The 25,053-nt window shown below is 41.1% G+C and overlaps 1 protein-coding gene across 3 annotated transcripts in view; it reads right to left on the bottom strand.

Moving 5' to 3' along the window:
* The window catches only part of LOC130368664 (synaptotagmin-4-like), a 99,593-nt gene that overhangs the window by 18,248 nt on the left and 56,292 nt on the right, over positions 1-25,053 (bottom strand). For 2 of the 3 annotated variants that reach the window (XM_056572663.1, XM_056572662.1), the window contains exons 2-3: positions 6,315-7,180; positions 2,753-2,915 (exon numbers count right to left, since the gene is read on the bottom strand). In XM_056572663.1, the coding sequence (XP_056428638.1) occupies positions 2,753-2,915; positions 6,315-7,180 (1,029 nt within the window). Of the gene's footprint in view, positions 1-2,752; positions 2,916-6,314; positions 7,181-18,350; positions 18,843-25,053 lie in introns of those variants that run through there. The other variant, XM_056572661.1, reaches the window with a different exon arrangement.

The following is a 25,053-nucleotide window of genomic DNA, read 5'->3' as shown; positions in this document are numbered from 1 at the left end:
GACTTGGATGGCGAAGGCGGATATCACTGACGCCTTCAAGTTGCTGCCATTGCACAGGGACCAGTGGCAATGGTTTGGGCTCAAATGGCAAGGGGCATATTACTTTGCTTCCAAGTTGACTTTCGGATGCAAGAGCAGCCCGTGGCTGTTTGACCAACTGGCCCAGGCATTGCACTGGCTGCTGGTTAATGTCTCTGGATGCAGCCAGGTCATCCATTACTTGGATGACTTTCTTCTGCTCAGTCGCCCGAGGGAAGAGCCGGACCAGTTGGTCAGATTGCTGAAACTGTTCACTGATATTGGGGTGCCAGTGTCTCCCAAGAAAACGGTCGGTCCAACTAAGTGTCTCACCTTTCTGGGAGTAATCCTAGATTCAGTCGCAATGCAAGTCAGCTTGCCCACTGACAAACTCAACCGTATCAGAGACACTATCCACAAGTACACGGTCTCCCAGGTCACGACCAAGGGCGAGTTGCAGAGCTTGCTGGGAATGCTGGCATTTGCTATGCGAGCAATCCCGCAGGGCAGAGCGTTTGTATCCAGAATTTTGTCTTTGCTGCATGGTGTCCCTCATCAACACAGTAGGGTTTGGTTAGATTGCCAAGCCCTGGCTGATCTGAACATGTGGGATAGGTTCATGGCACAATGGAATGGGACGGCTATGTTTGTCCCGCCAGCCTCCGAGTTGTCCCCCAAGATCTGCACCGATGCGTCATCTTCCATCGGTTATGGTGCAATGTGGGGCAGCAGGTGGATGGCGGGCCAATGGTCCAAGCAGGTAATGGCTCTGGCAGGCTTCAGCAGCACTTCGGCACTTTTTGAGGTTTTCCCCATTGTAGCAGCTGCAGTGACATGGGGCGACAAGTGGTCAGGGCAGACGGTGGAGTTTCAGTGTGACAATCAGGCGACAGTTGCCATAGTCAACAAGGGCAGTTCCGGGCATGCTACTGTCATGTCATTCATGCGCAGACTAGTCTGGGGGTCCTTACAACACAACTTCAATTTTGTAGCCAGACACATACCGGGGGTAGACAACACGGCCGCAGATGCTCTGTCCAGGGCTAATTTCCATCTCTTTTCACAGGTGGCTCCGCAAGCAGACGCAGTAGGAACACAACCCCCTTGCCTGGCACAATTAATCTTGGACTGAATCATTACACACAGGTGGCCCGGGAGTTAATGTCGGACGCCTTAGCCCCCAATACCAGGAAGGCCTATCATGCAGCACACGACACCTTCAGGGCATATCTGACGCAGCATAGCATCCTCTTTTCTTACGACACCACTATCATTCTATCTTTCATCGGTTTCTGCCACTCTTCGCTGCACCTGTCTCATAGCACTATCAAATCTTACCTTTCGGGCATTCAGCATTTCATTTCTTCATCCCACCCAGACAGGCTATCTATCTTATCATCCCAGGCTGTCAAGGCTGCGCTCAGAGGAGTGGTGGCTCGTAGCGCCACAGCGCCAACTCTCAGGAAACCGATCAGCGGCGAGCTGTTCCGAGCCATGTCTGACGCATTAGCCAATAACCCGTTTGGCTTCGAGCGCAGTCTGATAATCAAATCTGCCATTTATCTAGCCTTCTATGGCTTCCTCCGGCCGGGTGAATTTTCATGTGTCAGGCGGGGAGCGACACATCCACGGAAGGCTCATTTAAGGTGGCAGGGTTCTTGGTTCGAAGTTTCACTGTCTGTCACAAAACTTGTAGGTGGGGGGCGGTGGTTAAGTATTTTCCTTCAGGCAATAACTGGTGCCCGGTGGCAGTGTTGGCACAACTGGTTGAGTTCCTCCATGATAAGCCTCCGGAGTCGCCACTGTTGCCTTTCGGTGGAGGTGCTCTTACCACTTCTCTTTTCACATCGCATGTCCGCACGCTGCTTGGTAATTTAGGACACAACCCCAGAGAGTTCTCAGGTCACTCATTCCGCATAGGAGCAGCATCGGCGGCCTCCAGGCACAAAGTGCCTGTACATGTCATCCAGAAGTTGGGGAGGTGGCGGTCTGATGCATATACCACTTATGTCCCAGATCCCTCAAGGGAAATGGCAGAGGCATTTCAATTTTTGGCACTATAAATAAATGATACTTAATTACCCTAACTGGTGGTGTATTTTTGCCCTCTATAGGCTGACCCTCGACGCGGTTTTCAGGCACACCTCAACCGCTGTTCTATGTTATAAGCAGAGTTTTGGGTTTAGGTCTTGGTAATCTAGTTTCTTGCAGGTGGCCTTGGCAGGAGATAACAGGTAAGCCCATGCACGGTTCAAAGTCCTGACCACAAGTGGGAAGCCTATCAGGCTGAATTTGTGGGAGGGGCTTTGGCTATTTAACATCCATCGGCCCCTCCCTCTGGGCGTATGCTGGGTTGGCGAAACCCACCCTCCTCACCCTTTTCTTCATCATCATACATAAGGGAATGCCCTCTATAGGCTGACCCTCGACGCGGTTTTCAGGCACACCTCAACCGCTGTTCTATGTTATAAGCAGAGTTTTGGGTTTAGGTCTTGGTAATCTAGTTTCTTGCAGGTGGCCTTGGCAGGAGATAACAGGTAAGCCCATGCACGGTTCAAAGTCCTGACCACAAAATCTGTTAGTTTAGAAAATATGGTTTTATGACAGGTACTCTTTAACCGTCATACATTAATTGGGAATATCTATATTTAGAATAGAACCTTTCAGTTTCTTTGGTCAATATTGTTGCTTATAGATTTGTACTGCACACAGGTTTTCTTTAGTGGCATCTTACCAGGGGCTCCAGGAATACGGGTAAGTTTGCCCAGATTCTTTCCCTTCTGTACCATGACTTTGATACGATTTGCTAACACTTGGTGTTGTAGAAGGATAAATATCTGTCCAGGTGCCATAAGACTGGAAATGGTAGAAGAATTAACATCCAAAGTGCTCAAACTCTGTTGACATACATAGGAGATAGTTACCACTTGGATCACATTACAATCAGATCACTGTGCAATGTTTTAAAATGCATAAAAAATTATTCCAGTCTTGTTAAATACACTGTAGAGGCCATAATATATTATTCAACAATATGAACAGCCACCTATTCTTCCACAATTATCAAATTGGTAATCCTCTAATCCATGTCAATGTACTACAATTAAAGGAGGGTTGCCCAGTGGAAACAGTTAAAGGGGTACTCCAGGAGAAAAACTTTTATATATATATATATATATATATATATATATATATATATATATATATCAACTGGGTCCAGAAAGTTAAACAGATTTGTAAATTTGTTCTATTAAAAAATCTATCCTTCCAGTACTTATCAGCTGCTGAAGTTGAGTTGTTCTTTTCTGTCTAATTGCTCTCTGATAACACCTGTCTCAGGAGCTGTCCAGAGTAGGAGTGAATCCCCTTGGCATTTGCTATGGGGATTTGCTCCTACTCTGGACAGCTCCCGAGACAGGTGTCATCAGAGAGCAGTTAAACAGAAAAGAACAACTCAACTTCAGCAACTGATAACTATTGGAAGGATTAAGATTTTTTAATAGAAGTAATTTACAAATCTGTTTAACTTTCTGGAGCCAGTTGATCTAAAAAAAAAAAAACGTTTTTTTTTTCCCGGAGTACCTCTTTAATTTCTTAATATCCCTAGGCTGCCTACAAAAATAATTTACACTTTAACTCACCTTCTTCCACTCCCTCATAGCTCTGGGATCAGGGTGCTCCATCTCCGGCCGGTCTTCACTTACAGTCTGCTTCACCAGTGCTGGCCGATGGGAATTGTTTATTGTTTTTGTAGGCAGCCTGGAGACAATAAGAAATTAACTGTTTCCACTGTAGGACCCCTTTAACATGCAACTGGGTTAACACTATTTGGGTAGTGTTACACTTTATAAGTGTTATTTTGTGGGATAGAAAAGTTCAGTCTCCTGTCCATCCTAATGAGCTAATTGTTCTGCTTTTTCCCATATCAACCAATCAGAGGACAGCTTTTATATGTTACTTGGCTTTGGTAAATGAAAGCTGATTAGTGATTGGTTGCTAGTAGCAAATCAGACAATTTCGGTTTAAGGCAGATTGAAAATTCTGGGCCAGTGTGTTTAAGAGGTAACAGTACATGTTTTTTCAGTGTGAATGGGAACAGGACTGCTGCACTTTGGTATTGGTATACTACAGGATGAGAAGTATTTATTGCTGCACTGTGCTGTTGGTTTATTACAGAGAAATATTGATGCACTATATTGTTGGTTTGTCACTGGTGTTTGGTTAATGCTGTTTGGAGTCATATGGGTTCTGGAATCCCACATACAGGTTTTGTTGGAGTTTAAGTGCAGTTCAATGGATCCAGCAGCAAGGATTTCCCATTTCTAATAAATCCACTTCTGGCTTTGACTCAAAAAGTTTGGACAATCCCAACTGGATATATGGGTGACTTGGCAGTAAGCTAATGAAAGTCTTACATGGATCTATGGGAAAACATAGCAGTTAGGCTAGGTTTCCACACAGGCGTTTTTTTTTGAGCCAATGTCAGAAGTGGATCCAGCAGGAAGGAGAAGTATAAGCCCTGCTTTTATATTTTGTATTCATTTTACTACACCTCGGCTCAAACACTGCAGTGGCAGTTTTTCTAAAAACACCAGAAAAAACCCTGTGTGAAAACCTAGCCTAAGGACAGTTTCACACAAACATTAGCACAGATGCAATTTTTAACCCTATTACTATGAGTGGTTGCATCAGGACACTTAGGTAGTATTATGTGCATAAAACTGTACAGGTATCATTTAATATGCTTATGTGAAAATGGCCTAAGACCTAAAGAATTACATAGTGCCCATTTAAATTAATGGGTTGTCTATGTAATGAGAGACAGGACAGGATCTCCAAAGATAGGGATTCTCTTTAAAGGGGTAGGGGATAAGATGTCTAGGGGGGGGGGAGTACCCCTTTAGGGTACATTGACAAGAGTGGATTTATATGTGAACTCACAGTGTGTGTTTTTTTCACTGCGAATTTGAGGGGCAGCACTCACAGGCAAATTTTGGGCAACAGAATTTATACTGCGGAAAATCTGCAGTAGATCTTATTGAAGTCAAAAGGGTCTGCGGCAGATTTTCAACAGTGGAAATTACGCAGTCAAAAATCTGCTCCTGACAGTCCACAGAGAGTCTGCCCCCATTCAAACTGGCAGTGGGAAACACACCCCTAGTTCGCAATCAAATCTGACCTTGTGAACGTACCCTAACACTGCCTTCTACTCTGGCCAAGACATGAGGGTCCTGAACTTTCCCTAATAAGGTGTATGACAATGGGTTTTATAAACTGGACAAATCCTTTAGGTTTCGTTCACATGTAAATTAGCTGATGGCTGTGAGAACTGTTATCCACTTGCCATCTACCACTTCTGGGACCTGCACTTATCTTCAGAGGGACGGCTCCCTGGCCTCCTGTTTGTGACCACCTAAGGAGGTTGGGAAGCCAAAAACCGCTGAAGCTCACAGGGCTAAGCCATTTGTGCTAATCCCATTTAAGTCAATGGGAGTTATGCAATAACTCACCTGCTTTGGTTGTTTTTTGGCTTCCCGATCACATGCAGCCGCTGTAAACAGGCTAGAGGGGCAGGAGAGCCCTCAATCTAAAGATAGGTTCAAGTCCCAGAGTTGGGACCAGCATCTAGGGGACATTTATCACTTTTCTTGAGGAGATGCCATAAATGTCCCAGATGGGTATATCCTTTTGAGTTCATATGTGCTTACAATGAGGAGACTTCCCCTAAATACGTAAACAACAAAGATTTCGTGCAATTTTGGTTACTAGAGATTTGTTTTTGGTGTAATAAAAATGAACACCTTTTTGTATAAACCTTTTTAATGCAGACATTGGCCCTGATTTTCTATTGTAAACCCAACATGTTTTGTCGGGTTGTGCGCCAGATTCTGCACCAGAAATACTGTCTGCGCCAGAATTTGTGCCAGAATTGAAAAAAAAAACAGACTAACTCTCCATTTTACTGAGAAAACCCGAAAAACGCTGTCGAAAAAAGTGAGCGTGGCCGCCAAAAAGGGGTCGTGTCCCCAATATTCTCACAAAAAGCTAACATATTTACTAAGGTTTCCACAGAAAATGTAGTGCTGAGGAAAAACCGACAAATCATGGCATATGTAAAAAAAAAAAAAAAGCAAAATGTAGGGAAAAGTGGAAAATGTAGGGAAATCTTAGTAAATACCTTGGTAAAAAAAAATTGCATAGAATTAAAACCCACAAAGAAAACGACACTCCATTCTTAGTAAATCAAGGCCAATGTAACACTTTGTTATGAGGGGTGCAGTAGGGACAACACTGACCTTCTTTAGCTTGGTTTTTGTTATTGACAATTCTTTCGTAAACTCTGGAGTGGCCTCAGAGTAACAGTCCAAACTGGCACAGGAAAAAAATACTTCCCCAATGAAGCCTTCCCTCATTGAGCTTCTGTTGCGGGCATATACTGCTAGCCTCAGGGTTTTGTCCTCTAAATCCTCTGGTTTATATCCAAAGAAGGTGAACTTTTGTATGCCATTTGAATCCTCTGTCTCAGAGTGTGGCTCCTTAAATCCAGGTAGGAGAAAGGCCCTGACAAAAGAGCCTGTTTTCTGATACAATCGTTTTGGCAGATTGGAAAATCCTGTGACAGTAACCGTTAACATTTCATCAGCCAATGAGTAACATAAAGTAAAGTGCACAAGTAACCGAGACTTTTGTTTGATAGAAGATAACCCACTGGGCTCAGTGCTAGACTGTGGCATCCTCACCAGCCTGGCACGATCCCCATCTAGTGAGCTTCCTCCCATAACTGTACTCCTACGCTTCAAAGCACGCTTAGTCTTTGATGATAGTTGGTAGAGACTGGGCAGAGATGCTCTAACAGAATGATTCCTCTCAGAAAGGCAGTTCAGTTCCTGTTGGGACTGTGCCGGTAATCCTTCACCCCCACTTTTTGGGGTAATGTCCAGAGTTTGATATTGTTGATGCGTAGTAACATTAATAGGCTTTGCAAAACTGTCAGATGTCAACTCCATGTCCCTGTTACACTGCTGTGTACAGCCCTTGTCTCCATCATCATTGCTGGCTGAAGATTGTGGCTTGCGGCTCTTGTGCCAACAGATGGCGCAGCCAAGCAGCAGGCAGAAGCACAGAAGTGCCAGACCAGCTCCCAGCAGCACCTGCAAGTGGACTGAGTAAAATAATTAGAAAATCACATCAAAGAATTAGAGATACAAGCAACTGTTTCTCTACTTTTATCTGTTCATGCAATCTATATACTTACTTACTATCAATAACTTTTCAGCAGCCAATGACATGGCATAGCATCACAGACATCTATGATGTTAGCAGCCTGTGTTTTAGTCCATAGCTATTTTTAACCACTTTTTACCTAATATTAATCCTGCACAAGTGGACCAATCTCAATTTTTTTTTTATGGGCATGTATAATCGGAATTTAATTCTGCCCACTCAACCTAAGGTCACTTTCATGTAAGCCTATTATGTGTTCATAGTACATCTACTTTTTATACAGAGCTAATATTAATCTATGGGGCTAGTCACATTGCTGTATAAAATACACCTGTATTTTAAGAACACAGCATGTGCTAATTTTACTGTATCTGTTTTGTGGAAGAAATGTCTATGGACATGGATTCAAACACAAATGCGTTTGAAGGTGATCAGTATATGATCCATTTTGCATTAGTCTGTCATAAATATTTAATCTGTATTTCATATGTACTGTATCTGTTAATAGAGATCTATTACCTGCCTATCAGTATTTATAGTACAGGAAAAAGAATGAAATGTCATTCACAATATGTCTGTACTTCAGAACAATATTATGGAAGTTTACTCATAGGCTCATGTGAAACAGGCCTAGGAAACCTTATAGTGACTGTATGTGAAATAAATATTAATAAGCTGTAGGCACATGATCCACTAGATATCCAGAGTAATTCCCTAAGAAATATACAAGCCCTGGCAAAAATTCTGGAACACAAATTAAAAGGTGATCATATTATTCCTTCAACAGTAGTGAGTAATTCCATTATTGTTTCCTCTACTTGATCTGGAAATGCTTTGACACGAACATATTATTATTTTTAATATTACTATTTACTTTCATGTGTTTGATGTTTCATGAAGCCAGAATGTTAAACTCTTAAACATTGTTTTGTGTCATATCTATGATGTATGTGTTTGCTACAAAGAAAAAAAAAAAGGTTGTCAAGCTTCCTCTAAACCATGGGAAATACATAGTTTGTTCCAAGTAGTTGTGCAAATATTACCCTGTATGATATCCAAGAATGCTACCACAAAATTCTATGTTGTGTAATGCTAAGCATAACAATAATAATAATAATGATAATAATATGTGCTGCAGTGGTCTCTGTGCAAAGATTATTAAACAATAGTATCAGTTCGGAGTCTAGTCATGGAAAAAAATAACATGTTACTCTCCAGGATTACTGATAAGAAAACAATATAACATGCAAACAAAAAGCGTGGGAATTAGTTATCACAAAGAAATTACTATAAAAGTCCGCGCTCTATTGGACTAAAAGTATAATGTAGATAAGTTAAAAAAATCTAAAAAGATAAATGTATACCTGATAATGAGATGTATCTTATGAAGCTTGAAGTGCTGGATTGTCCTTAGTTTAATATCGTGCAATATCAATCCTTTGTAGTAACGGCTCCTGGAAAATCAGTCTTTTAATCCTGGAGTTTTGCTCCTATAGTTCAAATGATGTCCATTTGGGGATAGCAGGAGTCAGCCCCGGCCAATGGCTCTCTACTGCCATACACCCCACTGCATTGTTAGCTAGATCTAATTAGTGTGGGTAGTGACATCACTACGGGTCGTATATGCAGTCCAAAAAAAATCCTTCCGATGCGTTTCGGAGTCTGAGCGGTCTCCTTCGTCTGGGAGTACGGTTTTCAGGACTTGCTTGTCTTTAGGTGCTTGCCAGCTGGATTCCTCTTAACCTACGGAGAACTTTGTGAGCATTATGGTCCTCTTAACTTGCGGAGAACTTCATGAGCATTATCTTCCCAATCCTTCATCCAAGGTAACACAATTTCTCGTAATAGTATGATAGTACTTATAAAAACCTTTCTGTGCAAATGAAATCATTTATATGCAAATGAAAGGGGTACGGAATGTTAAATCTAGATGGATATGGACAACTAGTTTTTACATAAATCCGAACAATTCTAATTCGGCATTCAAACCAAATGGAATTAAGGTATTCAAATTAAAAATCCATTTGGATTCTACTCGAGAAAGCTGGGCTATATAGTTGCCCCCTCTCCAGTGGGGAGTTATTTTTTCCAAACCGAAAAACGTTGATCCTACTCCTTATTTTTGATGTTTCTTTGCATAATGGACCGAAAGAGGGTGCCCCTTAAATCCCCTCTGAATGTTATCTAAGTGTTTTGATATATGTGTGTGTAGCACCCCTTTTGTTCTACCCATATATATTTTGTCACATGGGCTCTCAACATGCCTTAGATCAGACCTGTAGTTTTACAGTGTATGTTCCCTAATTTTGTGCTTTCCTATAAATGAATGTGGGTTTGTTAGGTATATATTCCCCTATAATTTTATCACCCATGGTTAAACAATATATATGGTTAAACAATATCCCTCACAGTCAGTTCCTTAGAATACGTAGGAATTGTAGCAATATAAATGATTACAACAGGGAAGCCGAAAAGATGCTCAATAAATTTGTAAATAAAGGATATGGAAAAACACAGGTAGTAAAAGTTCTACAAGTAAGAAAGGAAAATAGAGAACCACTGATCAACACAAACCAGGAGAAGGAAAATAGAAAGAAAACAATCAATGGAAAAGCAATAATGAAGGTGATACTATAGATGTGCCCATTATGACCTAATATAGCAACCAAAGCTCCATCTTCCAACCTAAAATAGCCCCTACTATAAAAACTTCTATAGAGACCCAAATGAAGGATAAAAAGAACTTTCTTCCGATCAAAAATGTTTTTTTTCCCATGCAGAACATGTAAGGCTTGCACAACAATGAAAAACACTATCCCAGTGACATTTATGCAAAATAGAAAAGACTCTATTGAATATAAAATTAGGGAACAAATACACTGTAAAACTACAGGTCTGATCTACGGTATTAAGTGCCCATGTGACAAAAGATATATAGTTGGAACAAAAAGAGGGTTACACACACGTAAATCAGAACACTTATATAACATTCAGAGGGGATTTGAGGGGCACCCTCTTTCGATTCATTATGCAGAGAAACCTAAAAAATCAGGAGTAGGATCAACGTTTTTCGGTTTGGAAAAAATAACTCCCTACTGGAGAGAGGCAACTATATAGCACAGCTATCTCGGGCAGAATCCAAATAGATTTTTAATTCAAATACCTTAATTCTGTTTGGTTTGAATGCCGAATTGGAATTGTTTGGATTTATGTAAAAACTAGCTGTCCATATCCATCTAGATTTAACATTCCGTACCCATTTCATTTGCATATAAAGGATTTCCTTTGCATAAAAAGGTTTTTATAAGTACTATCATACTATTACGAGAAATTGCGTTACATTGGATGAAGGATTTGGATGATAATGCTCATGAAGTTCTCCGCAAGTTAAGAGGATGATAATGCTTACGAAGTTCTCCGTAAGTTAAGAGGAATCCCGCTAACAAGCACCTTAAGACAAGCAAGTCCTGAAAACTATATTCCCAGATGAAAGAAACCGCCCAGTCTCCGAAACGCATTGGAAGGATTTTTTGGACTGCATGTACGACCCACACTAATTCCATCTAGCTAACCTTGCAGTGGGGTGTACGGCAGGAGAGACGCCACCGGCCGGGGCTGACTCCTGCTATCCCCAAACGGACATCATTTGAACTATAGGAGAAAAACTCCAGGATTAAAAGACTGATTTTCCAGGAGCCGTTACTACAAAGGATCGATATTGCATGATATTAAACTAAGGACACTCCAGCACTTCCAGCTTCATAAGATACATCATTATCAGGTATACACTATTCTTTTTAGATTTTTATAACTTATCTACATTATACTTTTAAGTCCAATAGAGCGCTGACTTTTATAGTAATTTTATTGGTTTATGTTATATGGTATACAGGGGCCCATATTAAGTTTTTAGCGACAGTATTGGCGTTTGAATACCTAAATTCTGTTTGGTTTGAATGACGAATTAGAATTGTTCGCATTTATGTAAAAACTAGCTATCCATATCCGTCTAGGGCATTAGATCTATACACTTAGTTATCACAAACAGCTATTCACTTTTGGGCATTAAAGAGATATATGACTGATAGCGGCAGCGAAGCTCCTGCGATTGCTTCAAAGCCACTTAAGGCGTTGGGGTGTACATGTATGTCCTGCATTGCATCCTTAAGTACCAGGGGACAAGGGTGTACCTGTACACCCTGCATCCTTAAGGTTAATAGTTTACGGCGTTTACCATATGGGATAATTTACATTATATTAAAATAGTTCATACATTTCCCACATGGCGATACCAAATATGTTTGTATACATATATATATATATTTTTTTTTATTGTAAAATAAAAAAGGGAAGTGATTTCAATATTTATTACAGGAGGGGCTTATTTCAATTTTTTTAAAAACTTTATTTACTGTTTGTTTTACATTTTAGAGTCCTTTTTTGATTGCTATTACTGTTCAATGCTATGCAAAGGCATAGCACTGATCAGTAGGCTGCACACTACTTGTGCAGCCTAACTGCCAATGGACTATCCAAGTGGATCACGGAGGAGCAGCACGGAGGAGGGTGCTCTAGCCAAAATCTGCACCCAACACCGCCCCACGATCATGCTGCAGATGTTCCAATAAGTGTTCGCAAGGCCCCCCCCCCCACACTTCTGTAGATATCGTGATCGGTATTTACTAAAGGGTTAATGGTGGACATCAGCGGGATCACTGATTCTGCCATTAGTGGTGTGGTCCTTGCTGCTGATAACAGCCGGGACCCGTTGTGTATGAAGAGAGTGCACCTCCTGCGCTCTCTTCATTTTCATGACTTAAATGTATAAAAATACATGGTGCACAAAGTACAAAGTAATTTACGTTATGTGTCCTCTAAAGGTTGATTAACTGACTGAAGGGGCTGTGGTGCCCCAGTAAGCCTCAGAATCATAATTTGACATGAATCAGACTGTGCTATTCTGGGCTGCTATACCAGGGACACAAACCACTAAATGTATGGTACCATGCCTTAAAGAAGGGCGCTATTACACAACATGATAATTAGAGATGAGCGAACCTTTGAAAAAAAATATTCGGACGATTAGCCTAATTTTCCGAAAAAAAATGTTGGGGGTCGAATTTATTTGCGATGAATCTGTATTAAAAATGGCTATTTCTGGCCTACAGAGAGCCTCAATAGGGGTGTAGAACAGTTTTCTTTGTTCTAACATGCATAGGGAGTGTGCTCTGTTAGTGAACTAATACTGTTATTCAGTATGACATGCAGATTACAAGCATTGCTATTAGAATCACTGCTGCAGAGCATCGATGTGGCAGCAGGTAGACCATTTGGTGTCAAAATTGAAGAGGATAAAGAGATTTTTTCATGTTATTTTTATTTTATTTTATTAGAATTTATAAAAATTTTTTGAGTACCCATTCTGGTGAGGATCGAGCTGGCGGTCCTCTGCCAGACGAGATACCACCTGTTCCAGCCCCTGCCTCTCAGCGCCCCCCTGACTATGAGAGTGCAAATGTTTAATTTAATCAGTTATGGTTCATTGTTATCACTCCAAGCTGTTTCATTGGATTCTTATGATAATTCCACAGGTAATATGATGTCGACGACCATAGGGCCTCAGTCTTGAAAAGATTACATATTTTTTTAAATTCAAATTTAAGATTTATATTAGATTCCAAAGTTTAATGTCCCGGTGTTTACTTTTAACTAATACTGTATGACTACAAAACCCAATCTAACAAGTACTCACATGGCGGCACAATGACAGAGCCTAAAGGTGGCAGCAGCATGAGAAGACCATAATCTGGCAGAATGACACAGCCTGGAATTGCAATTTAAGTTAATGTCCCAGGCCCAGCAGCATCACTAAACCATATAGTTGCTGAATGACACAGCCTGGAGCAGGCGGCAGCATGAGTAGACATTAGGGCTTCACAATCCCTAAGATTAAAAGATGAATTTTGAAATTGAAGAATTATGTTAGCTAGTGCTATCATAAAATATTTGTAGGTTATGTCCCAGGCCCAGCAGCATCAGAAAACCATAAATTGGCTGCATAACACAGCCTGGAGGTGGCGAAAGCATGAGGAGACCATAGAGTGTCTGAATGGCACAGCCTGGAGGTTGCTGAAGCATAAGGAGACCATTTAGTATCTGAAAGGCACAGCCTGGAGTTGGCTGAAGCATGAGGAGACCATATTGTGTCTGAATGGCACAGCCTGGAGTTGGCAGAAGCATGAGGACACCATTGAAATTAAAGATTTTGACATTTAAAATTTTGAAATTTAAATTTAGGATTTAGAAATTTAAATTTTAGCTAACACTCCCAAGTTTTAGGGTCCGGGCCCCCGGCGTCTGGGTACAAAGAACCAGATTTAACAAGGAGTCACATGTGAGATGGCGGGAGCCTGGAGGGGGCATCAGTATGAGGAGACCATATAGTGGCTGAATGGCAAGGCCTGGAGTTGGCAGAAGCATGAGGAGACCATTGAAATTTAAGATTTTTAAATTGAAATTTTAGCTAACACTCCCAAGTTTTTGTGTCCCGGGCCCCAGCATGTGGTTACAAAGGACCAAATCTAACAAGGAGTCACATGGTGGCACAATGACTAGAGGTAGCATCAGTATGTGGAGACCATATAATGGCTGAATGGCTGCCTGGAGTTTGTGGCCTCACGAGGAGACCATATAGTGTCTTAATGGTACAGCCTGGATGTGTCTGAAGCATGAGGAGACCATATAGTGGCTGAATGGCACAGCCTGGAGTTTGTGGCAGCATGAGGAGACTATATAGTGTCTGAAAGGTACAGCCTGGAAGTGGCTGAAGCATGAGGAGACCATATAGTGGCTGAATGGCACAGTCTGGAGGTGGCTAAAGCATGAGGAGACCATATAGTGGCTGACTGGCACAGTCTGGAGTTTGTGGCAGCATGAAGAGACCATATAGTGTCTGAATGCCACAGCCTGGAGGTGGCTGAAGCATGAGTAGACAATAGGGCTTCACAATCCCTAAAATTAAAAGATGAATTTTAAAATTGAAATTGAACATTTAAGGTAGCTAGTGATAGCATAAAATATTTTTAGGTAATGTAATATGTAAGGTAATACTTATTGCGTATATGAGGGGAGTACAGCTTCCCTACACTTAAAACAGTATTTCTCTAGAACAGCAGCAGGTGTGTACTATTGGCTGTCCTTTCACAGTATCTAGGCCCTTGAAAGTTTAACAGGTACAAAATAGTACGCTACTTAGATGTACGTATGTGGTATGCACTTATGAGGACAGAAAAATGCTTTACAGTACGCTTAAAAAACATATTGGAGTAAAACACCAGCCAGTGATTACTTTTGGCTGTCCTTTCATAGTATTTAGGCCCTTGACAGATTAACAGGTACAAAATAGTACACCACTTAGATGTAGGTATGTGGTTTGCACTGATGAGAGCAGAAAAATGCGCTACTGTACGCTTCAAAAATTATTGGAGTAAAACACCTGCCAGTGATTACTTTTGGCTGTCCTTTCACAATATGTAGGCTCTTGACAGATTAACAGGTACAAAATAGTACACTACTTAGATGTAGGTATGTGGTATGCACTTATGAGGGCAGAAAAATGTGCTAAAGTACACTTAAAAAACGTATTGGAGTAAAACACCAGCTGGTGATTACTTTTGGCTGTCCTTTCACAGTATGTAGGCCCTTGACAGATTAACAGGTACAAAGTAGTACACTACTTAGATGTAGGTATGTGGTATGCACTTATGAAAGCAGAAAAATGCGCTACAGTACGCTTAAAAATGCGTATTTTTGCACAACACCGGCAGTACACAGTTGCTGTGTACTAAACCCAAAATTGCACTCTCTCACTGACAATTAGGAATGGAATGCTGGGTATTATACCGTCTACAGACTAGCATAACCAGCAGATATACTGAAAAATTATTCCTGCCTCCTCTGCTAAGGTTTATGAAGTTGAGGCAGCTTGTTGAAATGTATGAGGCAACACACATCTCTCTGCCCCTCTCTGCAATGAAATGCTGTAGAAAGTGACTGGGAGGTTAATGACTGCAGTAAAAATCCTTTTCAGTGAAAAAAAAAACACTGCTCTCTGTCTACCAGAACGCTGATGTGACTAGGAGGTGAAACGCTGTTGTAATGAGCTATTCTGTGTAACACGCACAGGCTGTCCGTCCTATTTCTCTGCAATATAATGAATGAAGTGACAAGCCACAATATGGCTGCCAATTATATAGGGCTGTGACATCACAGGGGTGACTGGCTGCTGAGGCTGCATCCTGCATGTGATTCAGGGTCATCCCGCCTACCAGCCTTCCCTCCTTGCCTTGCCGCCTTCCCAGTGTTCCTTGCCCCATGTACTGACATGTGGATCCATCATTTTAAATACCCTGGAGCCTGGCTGGCACTAAATGGAGTTTAATGAAGCGATTTGCATGATAGAATTGCGGCGATATTCGCATTCGTTGAAAATAAAATTTTTCATGAAATTCGTAATGAATGCTTTTATTAACCAACAACTATATATTTGCCCCAAGAAGAGGGGAGGATATATAACATTAAGCAACAATTGTGCCCATAAGGCACTAGATTCCTCCTAATCCCTGCTCCTATCAAACATAACTTTTATTATTTTAATAATCAAACCAGGAGAATTGTTAAAATCACCACTAAATCCACTGGATGTGATCCACTATCCTTCCCAGTATATATATCTCACTGTTCCCGTTCGGAACTAGTTGGGAGGGATTTCAGCACTAATCTTAGTGCTGGCTAGTATAACAACATTTTTTTTTTTATATATCTTATTAACAATATTGAAGGCAGTTGTACCTGCAGTGTACACCGCCTTTCTCTTTCTATATTTACCACTGGGCATTAGTGCAATTAAAACCATGAATCTGCTAACATCCTACATGTTTCGCCACTGCATCCTTGATAAAGCCACCTGTAGTGGCGAAACATGTAGGATGTTGGCAGATACATGGTTTTAATTCCACTAATGCCCACTGGTAAATAAAGAAAGAGAAAGGCGGTGTACACTGCAGGTACAACTGCCTTCAATATTGTTAATAAGATATAAATAAAAATTTGTTATACTAGCCAGCACTAAGAATAATGCTGAAATCCCGCTTTTCTTGGTTTAGTTCCAATACACACAAAGGGAATAAACATGTGTATAGCAAAACATGTGTTACTGCAATCCTTTTCTGTGGGAAATACTTCATTTTCTAGAAAAATTTTAGGGGTGCCAACATTTATGTCCATGACTGTAAGTATCATGATGGCTCAATATTCCCTAAAACCCTCTTTAAGTAGAATATGTAAGCTTTACGAACTAACTGGCTAGTTCAGTGTTACTGCCTCCAATATATGGCTCAAATTTGAAGTTCTACTATGGGACTTTGAATGCATCCTCCAGATTGCTCTCCTAAATTCCTTCAGTTAACCTGTTAATCGATTTTGTCTGCACCCCTAGTCAACTATTCATAATTAAAATAACAAATTCAAAATTCATAAACAATTTGAAGTGCATATCCTGCACTATAACACCACTCCAGTGTAATTTACAGCTTGACTAAGTGCTATTGTACCATTTGTGATATGGAAATCAGTGCAAACATATTTGTACATTATAAACCTATCATTAATATGAGTAATGCATGCAATACACTGTTTAAAATGTCACACCGCTGAATGATAAATGTATATTATTATACAGACCATGACAAGAACAAGAATGAGCCATGCATCGGGTCTGACGTGGCATGTACGTGCTCCTTTTAGTAACACAAATCCACAAATATAAATGAAAAGTGAGAAGTTCTGCCCAATCCAGTCTTTGCTTTAAAAAAAAAAAAGTACCTGTCATAATCTTGTTAGATTTTATAATCCTACCTGTTCACTGCCCCCATCATGATGAACCACCCCCTACCTTTATTTGTATTATTTTTAGTTTTCTACCTTGATATTGCTCTGTATTTTCTGCTCAGTCTCAGTCAGATTCACAGACTGGGAAGGGGCGTTACCCAGCAGGTGTGACATCATCTGAAGCTGTACAGGGGAGAACTTCCTCCCTCACTCTGCTACACACAGCCAGAGCATACCAACACATGCTGACAGTTAACCCTTTTGTCGATCACCACTGAGCAACTCCTTATATTCGGCAAATCACATATTAACAAAAACTACAGACTCCAGGCTATAGACTCATTCAGAGGTAGGCATACCTCTTTCATGCTGCATACCATAGAGGAAGTTCCCAGTGGATTCTGCCGACCCCACCGGCCTTGACTGATAGATCTCTCGCTATAACCAGACAGGAAAAGATCTATCATTTTAGGCTGGTTGGGTAGGAAGAAACCACTGGGGACTATTCCGGAGACTCGTGGCTTAGGAAGCTTAAAGTGATAACAGGTTCCCTTAAAATTGGCAATATATAGTGGATGTGTTCACAGGACTAGCCGACCATCTACTGTAATATGTATGGTTGAATCCCACCAATCCCTGAGAAAATATTTCAGAGGTGACAAGGATTCTTTTGTTTTCAGGAAGATAAGCAACCATTAAGATCTCATATTTGCTCAGCCCTATTATCTTCTTGGAAAACAGCATAATCAGACAGTAAAAGAACAGGTTGTACAGCAATTTCAAGAATATGTGATACATGTGCCCAACTGTATGATTGTAACTTAATTGAGCTCTTCTATCCCTGCCCCATAACTAACAAAAAGGAATACTAGAAGCATGCTTTAAAAACAATACAGTGCGGTGCATCATTAAAATATGTGGCCAAATACATCACTTATAGAGAAAATAAACATAGTAAGGATATAAAGAAAAGAAAAGCTATTCAAATATTTCTTCATGTATTAAGTGTAAATTTTAAAAGAAATATTGTTCTAAATATAAAAAGGACCTTACATCTTATCATTGCTCTTTAACTGTACTGATATTTAGATTTTATATTAGAATAACAAGCTGGTAAGTTATATGCAGAGATACTGTGCACACAATACAACATATAAGCAATAGTAATGGTGGGTTCGAGAAAAAAAAAGGAGGATGAAGAGCGTAAATAATATCTGCACCTTCCTGATGTTTATTGAGGAGGACCTGAATCAGTAGCCAAATGAAGAGGAACACAACCACACCCTCAATCATTCCTTTGGAGCAGAAGAAGATAACCGAATGACACACAGCCCCTGGAGATGTCTGTTCCTCTGCCAACTCTGCCATTCTGGGCTCAGTATCCATCATTCCTCACTTCTTGAACACTGCACCGGATGTGGTCAAAAGGGAAGCCCAATACAGTCTTCATGTCATATGAAAATGTGCTAGTAAGGTCATCTCTAGTAACTGCGGACTCTGACCTTCAGTCACATTCTGTGTCTTGTGGCAAGTTAAAGTGTTAAGGATTTCCAGCAACAAAATAATATTTTCATTTCTTTTAAGGAAATTTCTTCCAGGTGAGACAATAGGAGGCACCTTGTTGATTGTAGTTGATATCAGGAGCCACGGGGCCTTCTGCAAAGGTCTAAGCTAAGTTCCTCCCTCTTTTTCAGGATACACGACGCTGTCTGCTGTGCCAACTGCATTGAAGGGAGGGAACAGAATAAGTGTCCAACCCTTTGCCAGTCTTCCAAGTGATTAAATAACCCTTTCAAAATATGTAAAATGTATATAGTTATGTTCATTAATTGCGTGCAGTGGGCTCTGTCTTTGCTGCAGGTTCTCATTTTAGGTAGAGATAGTAAACTCCAACCTTAATCACCACGATTATTTCCCTTCTTTTATCCTTACACGGCATTGTCAAAATGAATTAGTTTTTTGGAAGCAGTCATGCACATCCAGCTGCTTTTAACCCATCTGCAACCAGATGGCACTGCAACAGTAGATGTTCTGCCACCACCCTAAATGATGCAGTTGTTTCACATTCTTTACCGAGCAGCACATTTACTGATAAAAAATGTCTGGTCTTAAAGGTTTGATATAAAATCGCATCCATCTAGCACTTAAGGTCTTCTAACCTATAATACAATTTTACCTCTTTACCCTATTTGATTGTGTTATCTTGCCTCTGTTGTGCAAATCATTACTTAAGCATTTATTCTTACAGTCTGCTATCAGTAAAAACAAAACCTTACACCTTTCAGCTTAATGGCATTGTCTGGTTTTGAAAACCCATTTTATATATGTGTATATATATATATATATATATATATATATATATATATATATATATATAACACCCTGTTATGGAGTCCTAAATAAACAGAGGGGGATCCAGTGTTCAATTATCCCATCTCTTGGCCAGATTAGAGAAAAGGTGAAAATAGTGTCTCTGACTCTAGGGAATCTGACATACCTTGCATTACCCAGACAACCTTTAGAATTCAATGGGCACCATTTAATAGTTAATTTCTCTAGCGGATGGCACTGCAGAGACCAATTACTGCTAGATTTTCTCGCAGAACAGTTTTCAGCTGATCACTGCTACTGCTAACAGGGGGACACTTTATGATCAGCTTGTTGTTAACATACCCTTTAAACAGTTAGTGATTGTTGAAAGCAGAGGAAAATATGCCTCAGAAATCTGTGAGGTTTATAATAGATTTTAAATACATTTCAAATATCTAGCTTTGGATATGCAAAATATCTCCCTAGAGGTTGTACTACTCCCACATGCCCATACAATCTCCAGTTATCATCCTTCAGGTGCCATTTAAAGCTCTGTCCAGTGTTGTGAAAGTAAAAATTCTTAAATTTTCTTTTGCTGAAGTTAGAAAGCAGCACACAGAGGGTTAAGTCTAATTCCCATAATTCCCAGCCCTATTAGACAGAATTGAATTAGTTGCAATAATACTTAAAGCGTTGCTGTCATTTTGGATAACATTTACATAAATGCTCAAGTAAGTATACGGACCTTTATAAGACCTTTATACATAATATTATGCATGTTTTTACCTTTTCATTATACTTACACTGTGCTCACTGCTGTTGAACTTTTCCTAAAAGCTAGGGTCATTTGCTCCTTTCCTCCCCCTCCTTCTCCCTTTTCAGGAGGCCTGCCCAAACAATTTTTTTTTTTACATTTGCTAAGCTTTGTCCACAAAGTGCACACATTCTATAACTCTAATGCAGCCATGAGCACCTCTATATGGTGCAAATACACAAGGAAAACCTCTTTTTAGTGCCAAATAATAAACATTTTAAATTTGCCAAGCTTTGTGCACAAAATGCATGCTTTCTAGAACTATAATAGAGCCATGACATACAGATACAAAAGATACAGATACAAAATAAATAAATTCATAAAATGACAAAGGAAAAATCATTTTGAATATAAATAATAATTAAGCACCTTTTATTGCTTTTCAGTGTGCATGGAAATGCTCCTCTTCTAAAAAAAAAAAAAGGCAGCAAGCTGTCTGGAGCTTATAAGGATTCAGAGAAAGCTGCCTGATACACTGTACTGAGGCACAGGCACAAGCAGAGCAGGGAAAGAGAGAGATAACCACACCCCCAGGTCCAAATTACTGGTTGCTAGGACCAAATAGCCTAGGATAACAGGGTTCATTTGTAAAATTAAAGAGACAGGGACCCATAGTGGCCATTTTTTAAAAACATTTTTCATATCTTTAGCAAAATGTTTTTTAATGAAGTATATTAGGAAAATGCTTAGTTTGTAGGGAAGTATTAAATTAACAAAGTTGTTTCTAACAACAGTAATACTTAAAAAAAACTATTAAAATGTCTTTGTGAGACAAGTTTCAAAACACCAAAGTCTCTTGACACATATTTTCCTTTATGTATGTGAGGAATGAATGGCACAAATCAACAGGCAGGAGATATATCATAATGCTCAATAACACAGCTTATATAGAGTGTACCTGGACAGAGTGGCATGAGCTAGATTTTTGGCAACATCATATAGTGAAGTTACGAACTCGGATGCATTCTCCAATTCATAGACTTTTATTTTTTATTATTTTAGCTTCACAGTATATTCTGTTTAAAACTTCATACAAACAATGTCTGATTTCAATCAGGTCAGATGGATAACGACCTGCGCTCCATCCTACAGTAAGTTTTCTGCCGCAGCTCAAACTGCCAGCGAGAAACTACTGCGAACCCCCGACCGTGCGACTGTACCCTAAAAACACTACACTAACAAAAAATAAAATAAAAAGTAAAAAACACTACATATACACATACCCCTACACAGCCCCTCCCCAATAAAAATGAAAGCGTCTGGTACGCCACTGTTTCCAAAACGGAGCCTCCAGCTGTTACAAAACAACAACTCCCAGTATTGTCGGACAGCCGTTGACTGTCCAGGCATGCATGGAGTTTTACAACAGCTGTAGGCACCCTGTTTGGGAACCACTGGCGTAAAATTCCCCTATGTCCACCCCTATGCAAGTCCCTAATTTAGGCCTCAAATGCGCATGGCGCTCTCACTTTGGAGCCCTGTCGTATTTCAAGGCAACAGTTAAGGGTCACATATGGGGTATCGCCGTACTCGGGAGAAATTGTGTTACAATTTTTTGGGGGTATTTTCTGCTTTTCCCCTTTTTAAAAATGTAACATTTTTGGGAAAACAAGCATTTTAGGTTAAAAAAACATTTTTTTTTTTACATATGCAAAAGTCGTGAAACATCTGTGGGGTATAAAGGTTCACTTAACCCCTTGTTACGTTCCCCGAGGGGTCTAGTTTCCAAAATGGCATGCCATGTGAGTTTTTTTTTTTGCTGTCCTGGCACCATAGGGGCTTCCTAAATGCGGCATGCCCCCAGAGCAAAATTTGCTTTCAAAAAGCCAAATGTGACTCCTTCTCTTCCGAGACCTGTAGTGCGCCAGCAGAGCACTTTTCACCCCCATATGGCATGTTTTCTGAATCTATACATTACACGCTCATTCCTTTGTTTTCTTGTCGCCCTTTGTTTTTTTTATCCTATAGATTTCTCTCAGGTTTTCTCTCACTTTATCTCTTATTCATATAACCTCTTTCTTACTGTACCCTTTCTTCACAAATTTATGATTTTGCTCTTATTCTTTTCATATTTGTTTTGTTTACTGGATATTCTACGTGCTCTAACAAAATGACTCTTGGGTAACCCTTTAAATACTATAGGGGCATGATAACTAGTGCAATGCAACATATTGTTTTTATCTGTGGGTTTACTATAGTGTTGTAGAAAAACCATCTTGTTTTTTACAAACTTCTACATCAAGAAAGTGAATTACAGAATTTTATAAATCTCTCTTAAAGTGTACCTCTCATCAAGTAAACTTTTGATATATTTTAGATTAACCCCTTCCCGCAGAATGTCATATATAAACGCCGGGTTGTGCAGTGCGTTCGCGCATCCCGGCGTTTATAAATGACATGCAGTTAACCCGGCGATGCGCAGCATCGCACGGGTTAACTGGCAGAAGTCCCGCTGTTTCCAGCAGGGGACAACTTCTGCTTCACCCCCAGGACCATCAATTGATGGTCCTGGTCAGCGATCACTGTGATTGGTCCCTGTGGACCAATCACAGTGATCTGGGGTGAAAGTTCAGATCCCCCGCACTGCCCGCCCCTGGAAGTCGGGCAGAACGGGGGACGAAGCGCTGCAGGGGCTCGCGGGGACCTGCAGGATAGGGGGGGGGGACACGAGGGGACCGGCGGACTTACCTGATCCAGCGGCGGGACCGAGGAGCAGCGCGGGACCGGCCACGTGGACGAGCAGCGACGGGTAAGTATGTGGTCCTCAGAGGCAGCAGTGAAGATCTTCACTGCTGCTTCTAGGAGTCTGAAAACTACAACTCCCAGCATGCCTAGACAGCCTTTGGCTGTCCGGGCATGCTGGGAGTTGTAGTTTTGCAACATCTGGAGGGCCCCAGTTTGGAGACCATTGTATAATGGTCTCCAATCTGTGCTCTTCCAGCTGTTGCAAAACTACAACTCCCAGCATGCACTGACTGTCCAGGCATGCTGGGAGTTTTAGTTAAGCAACATCTGGCCCTTCAGATGTTGCCGAACTACAACTCCCAGCATGCCCTTCAGCTGTCTGGGCATGCTGGGAGTTGTAGTTTTGCAACAGCTGGAGACACACTGGTTGGGAAACATTGTTTCTAACTCAGTGTTTCCTAACCTGTGTGCCTCCAGCTGTTGCAAAACTATAACTCCCAGCATGCACTAAAAGACCATGCATGCTGGGAGTTGTAGTTTTGCAACATCTGGAGGGCCCCAGTTTGGAGACCATTGTATAATGGTCTCCAATCTGTGCTCTTCCAGCTGTTGCAAAACTACAACTCCCAGTATGCACTGACTGTCCAGGCATGCTGGGAGTTTTAGTTCAGCAACATCTGGCCCTTCAGATGTTGCCGAACTACAACTCCCAGCATGCCCTTCAGCTGTCTGGGCATGCTGGGAGTTGTAGTTTTGCAACAACTGGAGACACACTGGTTGGGAAACATTGTCTGTTTCTAACTCAGTGTTTCCTAACCTGTGTGCCTCCAGCTGTTACAAAACTATGACTCCCAGCATGCACTAACAGACCATGCATGCTGGGAGTTGTGGTTTTGCAACAGCTGATGAAAGCCCCCCCCCCCCGCCCCGCCACCCCCGTGAATGTACAGGGTACATTCACATGGGCGAGGCTTTTACAGTGGGTTTCTCGCATCTTGAGATGCAGCAAATTTTGCGCTGGGAAACTCGCTGTAACCCCCCGCCCATGTGACTGTACCCTAAAAACACTACACTACACTAACACAAAATAAAATAAAAAGTTAAAAACACTACATATACACATACCCCTAAACAGCCCCCCTCCCCCAATAAGAACATCCGGTACACCACTGTTTCCAAAGCAGAGCCTCCAGCTGTTGAAAAACAACAACTCCCAGTATTGTCGGACAGCCGTTGACTGTCCAGGCATGCTGGGAGTTTTGCAACAGCTGGAGGCACCCTGTTTGGGAATCACTGGCGTAGAATACCCCTATGTCCACCCCTATGCAAATCCCTAATTTAGGCCTCAAATGCACATGGCGCTCTTACTTTGGAGCCCTGTCGTATTTCAGGGCAACAGTTTAGGGTCACATATGGGGTATCGCCGTACTCGGGAGAAATTGTGTTACAAGGTTTGGGGGGTATTTTCTTCTTTAACCCTTCATGAAAAGGAAATGTTGGGGTCTACACCAGAATGTTAGTGTAAAAATTTTTTATTTTTTACACTAACATGCTGATGTTGCCCTATACTTTACATTTTCACAAGAGGTAAAAGGGAAAAAAGCCCCCCAAAATTTGTAACGCAATTTCTCCCGACTACAGAGATACCCCATATGTGAGCGCAAAGTGCTCTGGGGGCGCACAACAAGGCCCAGAAGGGAGAGCGCACCATGTACATTTGAGGTGATTTGCACAGGGGTGGCTGATTGTTACAGCGGTTTTGACAAACGCAAAAAAAAAAAAACCCCACATGTGACCCCATTTCGGAAACGACACCCCTCACGGAATGTAATGAGGGGTGCAGTGAGAATTTACCCCCCACAGGTGTCTGACGGATCTTTGGAACAGTGGTCCATGAAAATGAAAACTTGTACAGCCCACTGTTCCAAAGATCTGTCAGACACCAGTGGGGGGCAAATGCTCACTGTACCCCTTGTTACGTTCCTCAAGGGGTCTAGTTTCCAAAATGGTATGCCATGTGTGGTTTTTTTTTGCTGTTCTGACACCTTAGGGGCTTCCTAAATGCGACATGCTCCCCGAGCAAAATTTGCTCTCAAAAAGCCAAATATGACTCC

This window comes from Hyla sarda, chromosome 4 (assembly GCF_029499605.1).
Source record: "Hyla sarda isolate aHylSar1 chromosome 4, aHylSar1.hap1, whole genome shotgun sequence".
NCBI classification, from domain to species: domain Eukaryota; kingdom Metazoa; phylum Chordata; class Amphibia; order Anura; family Hylidae; genus Hyla; species Hyla sarda.
This window is presented reverse-complemented; position numbering and strand designations above follow the sequence as displayed.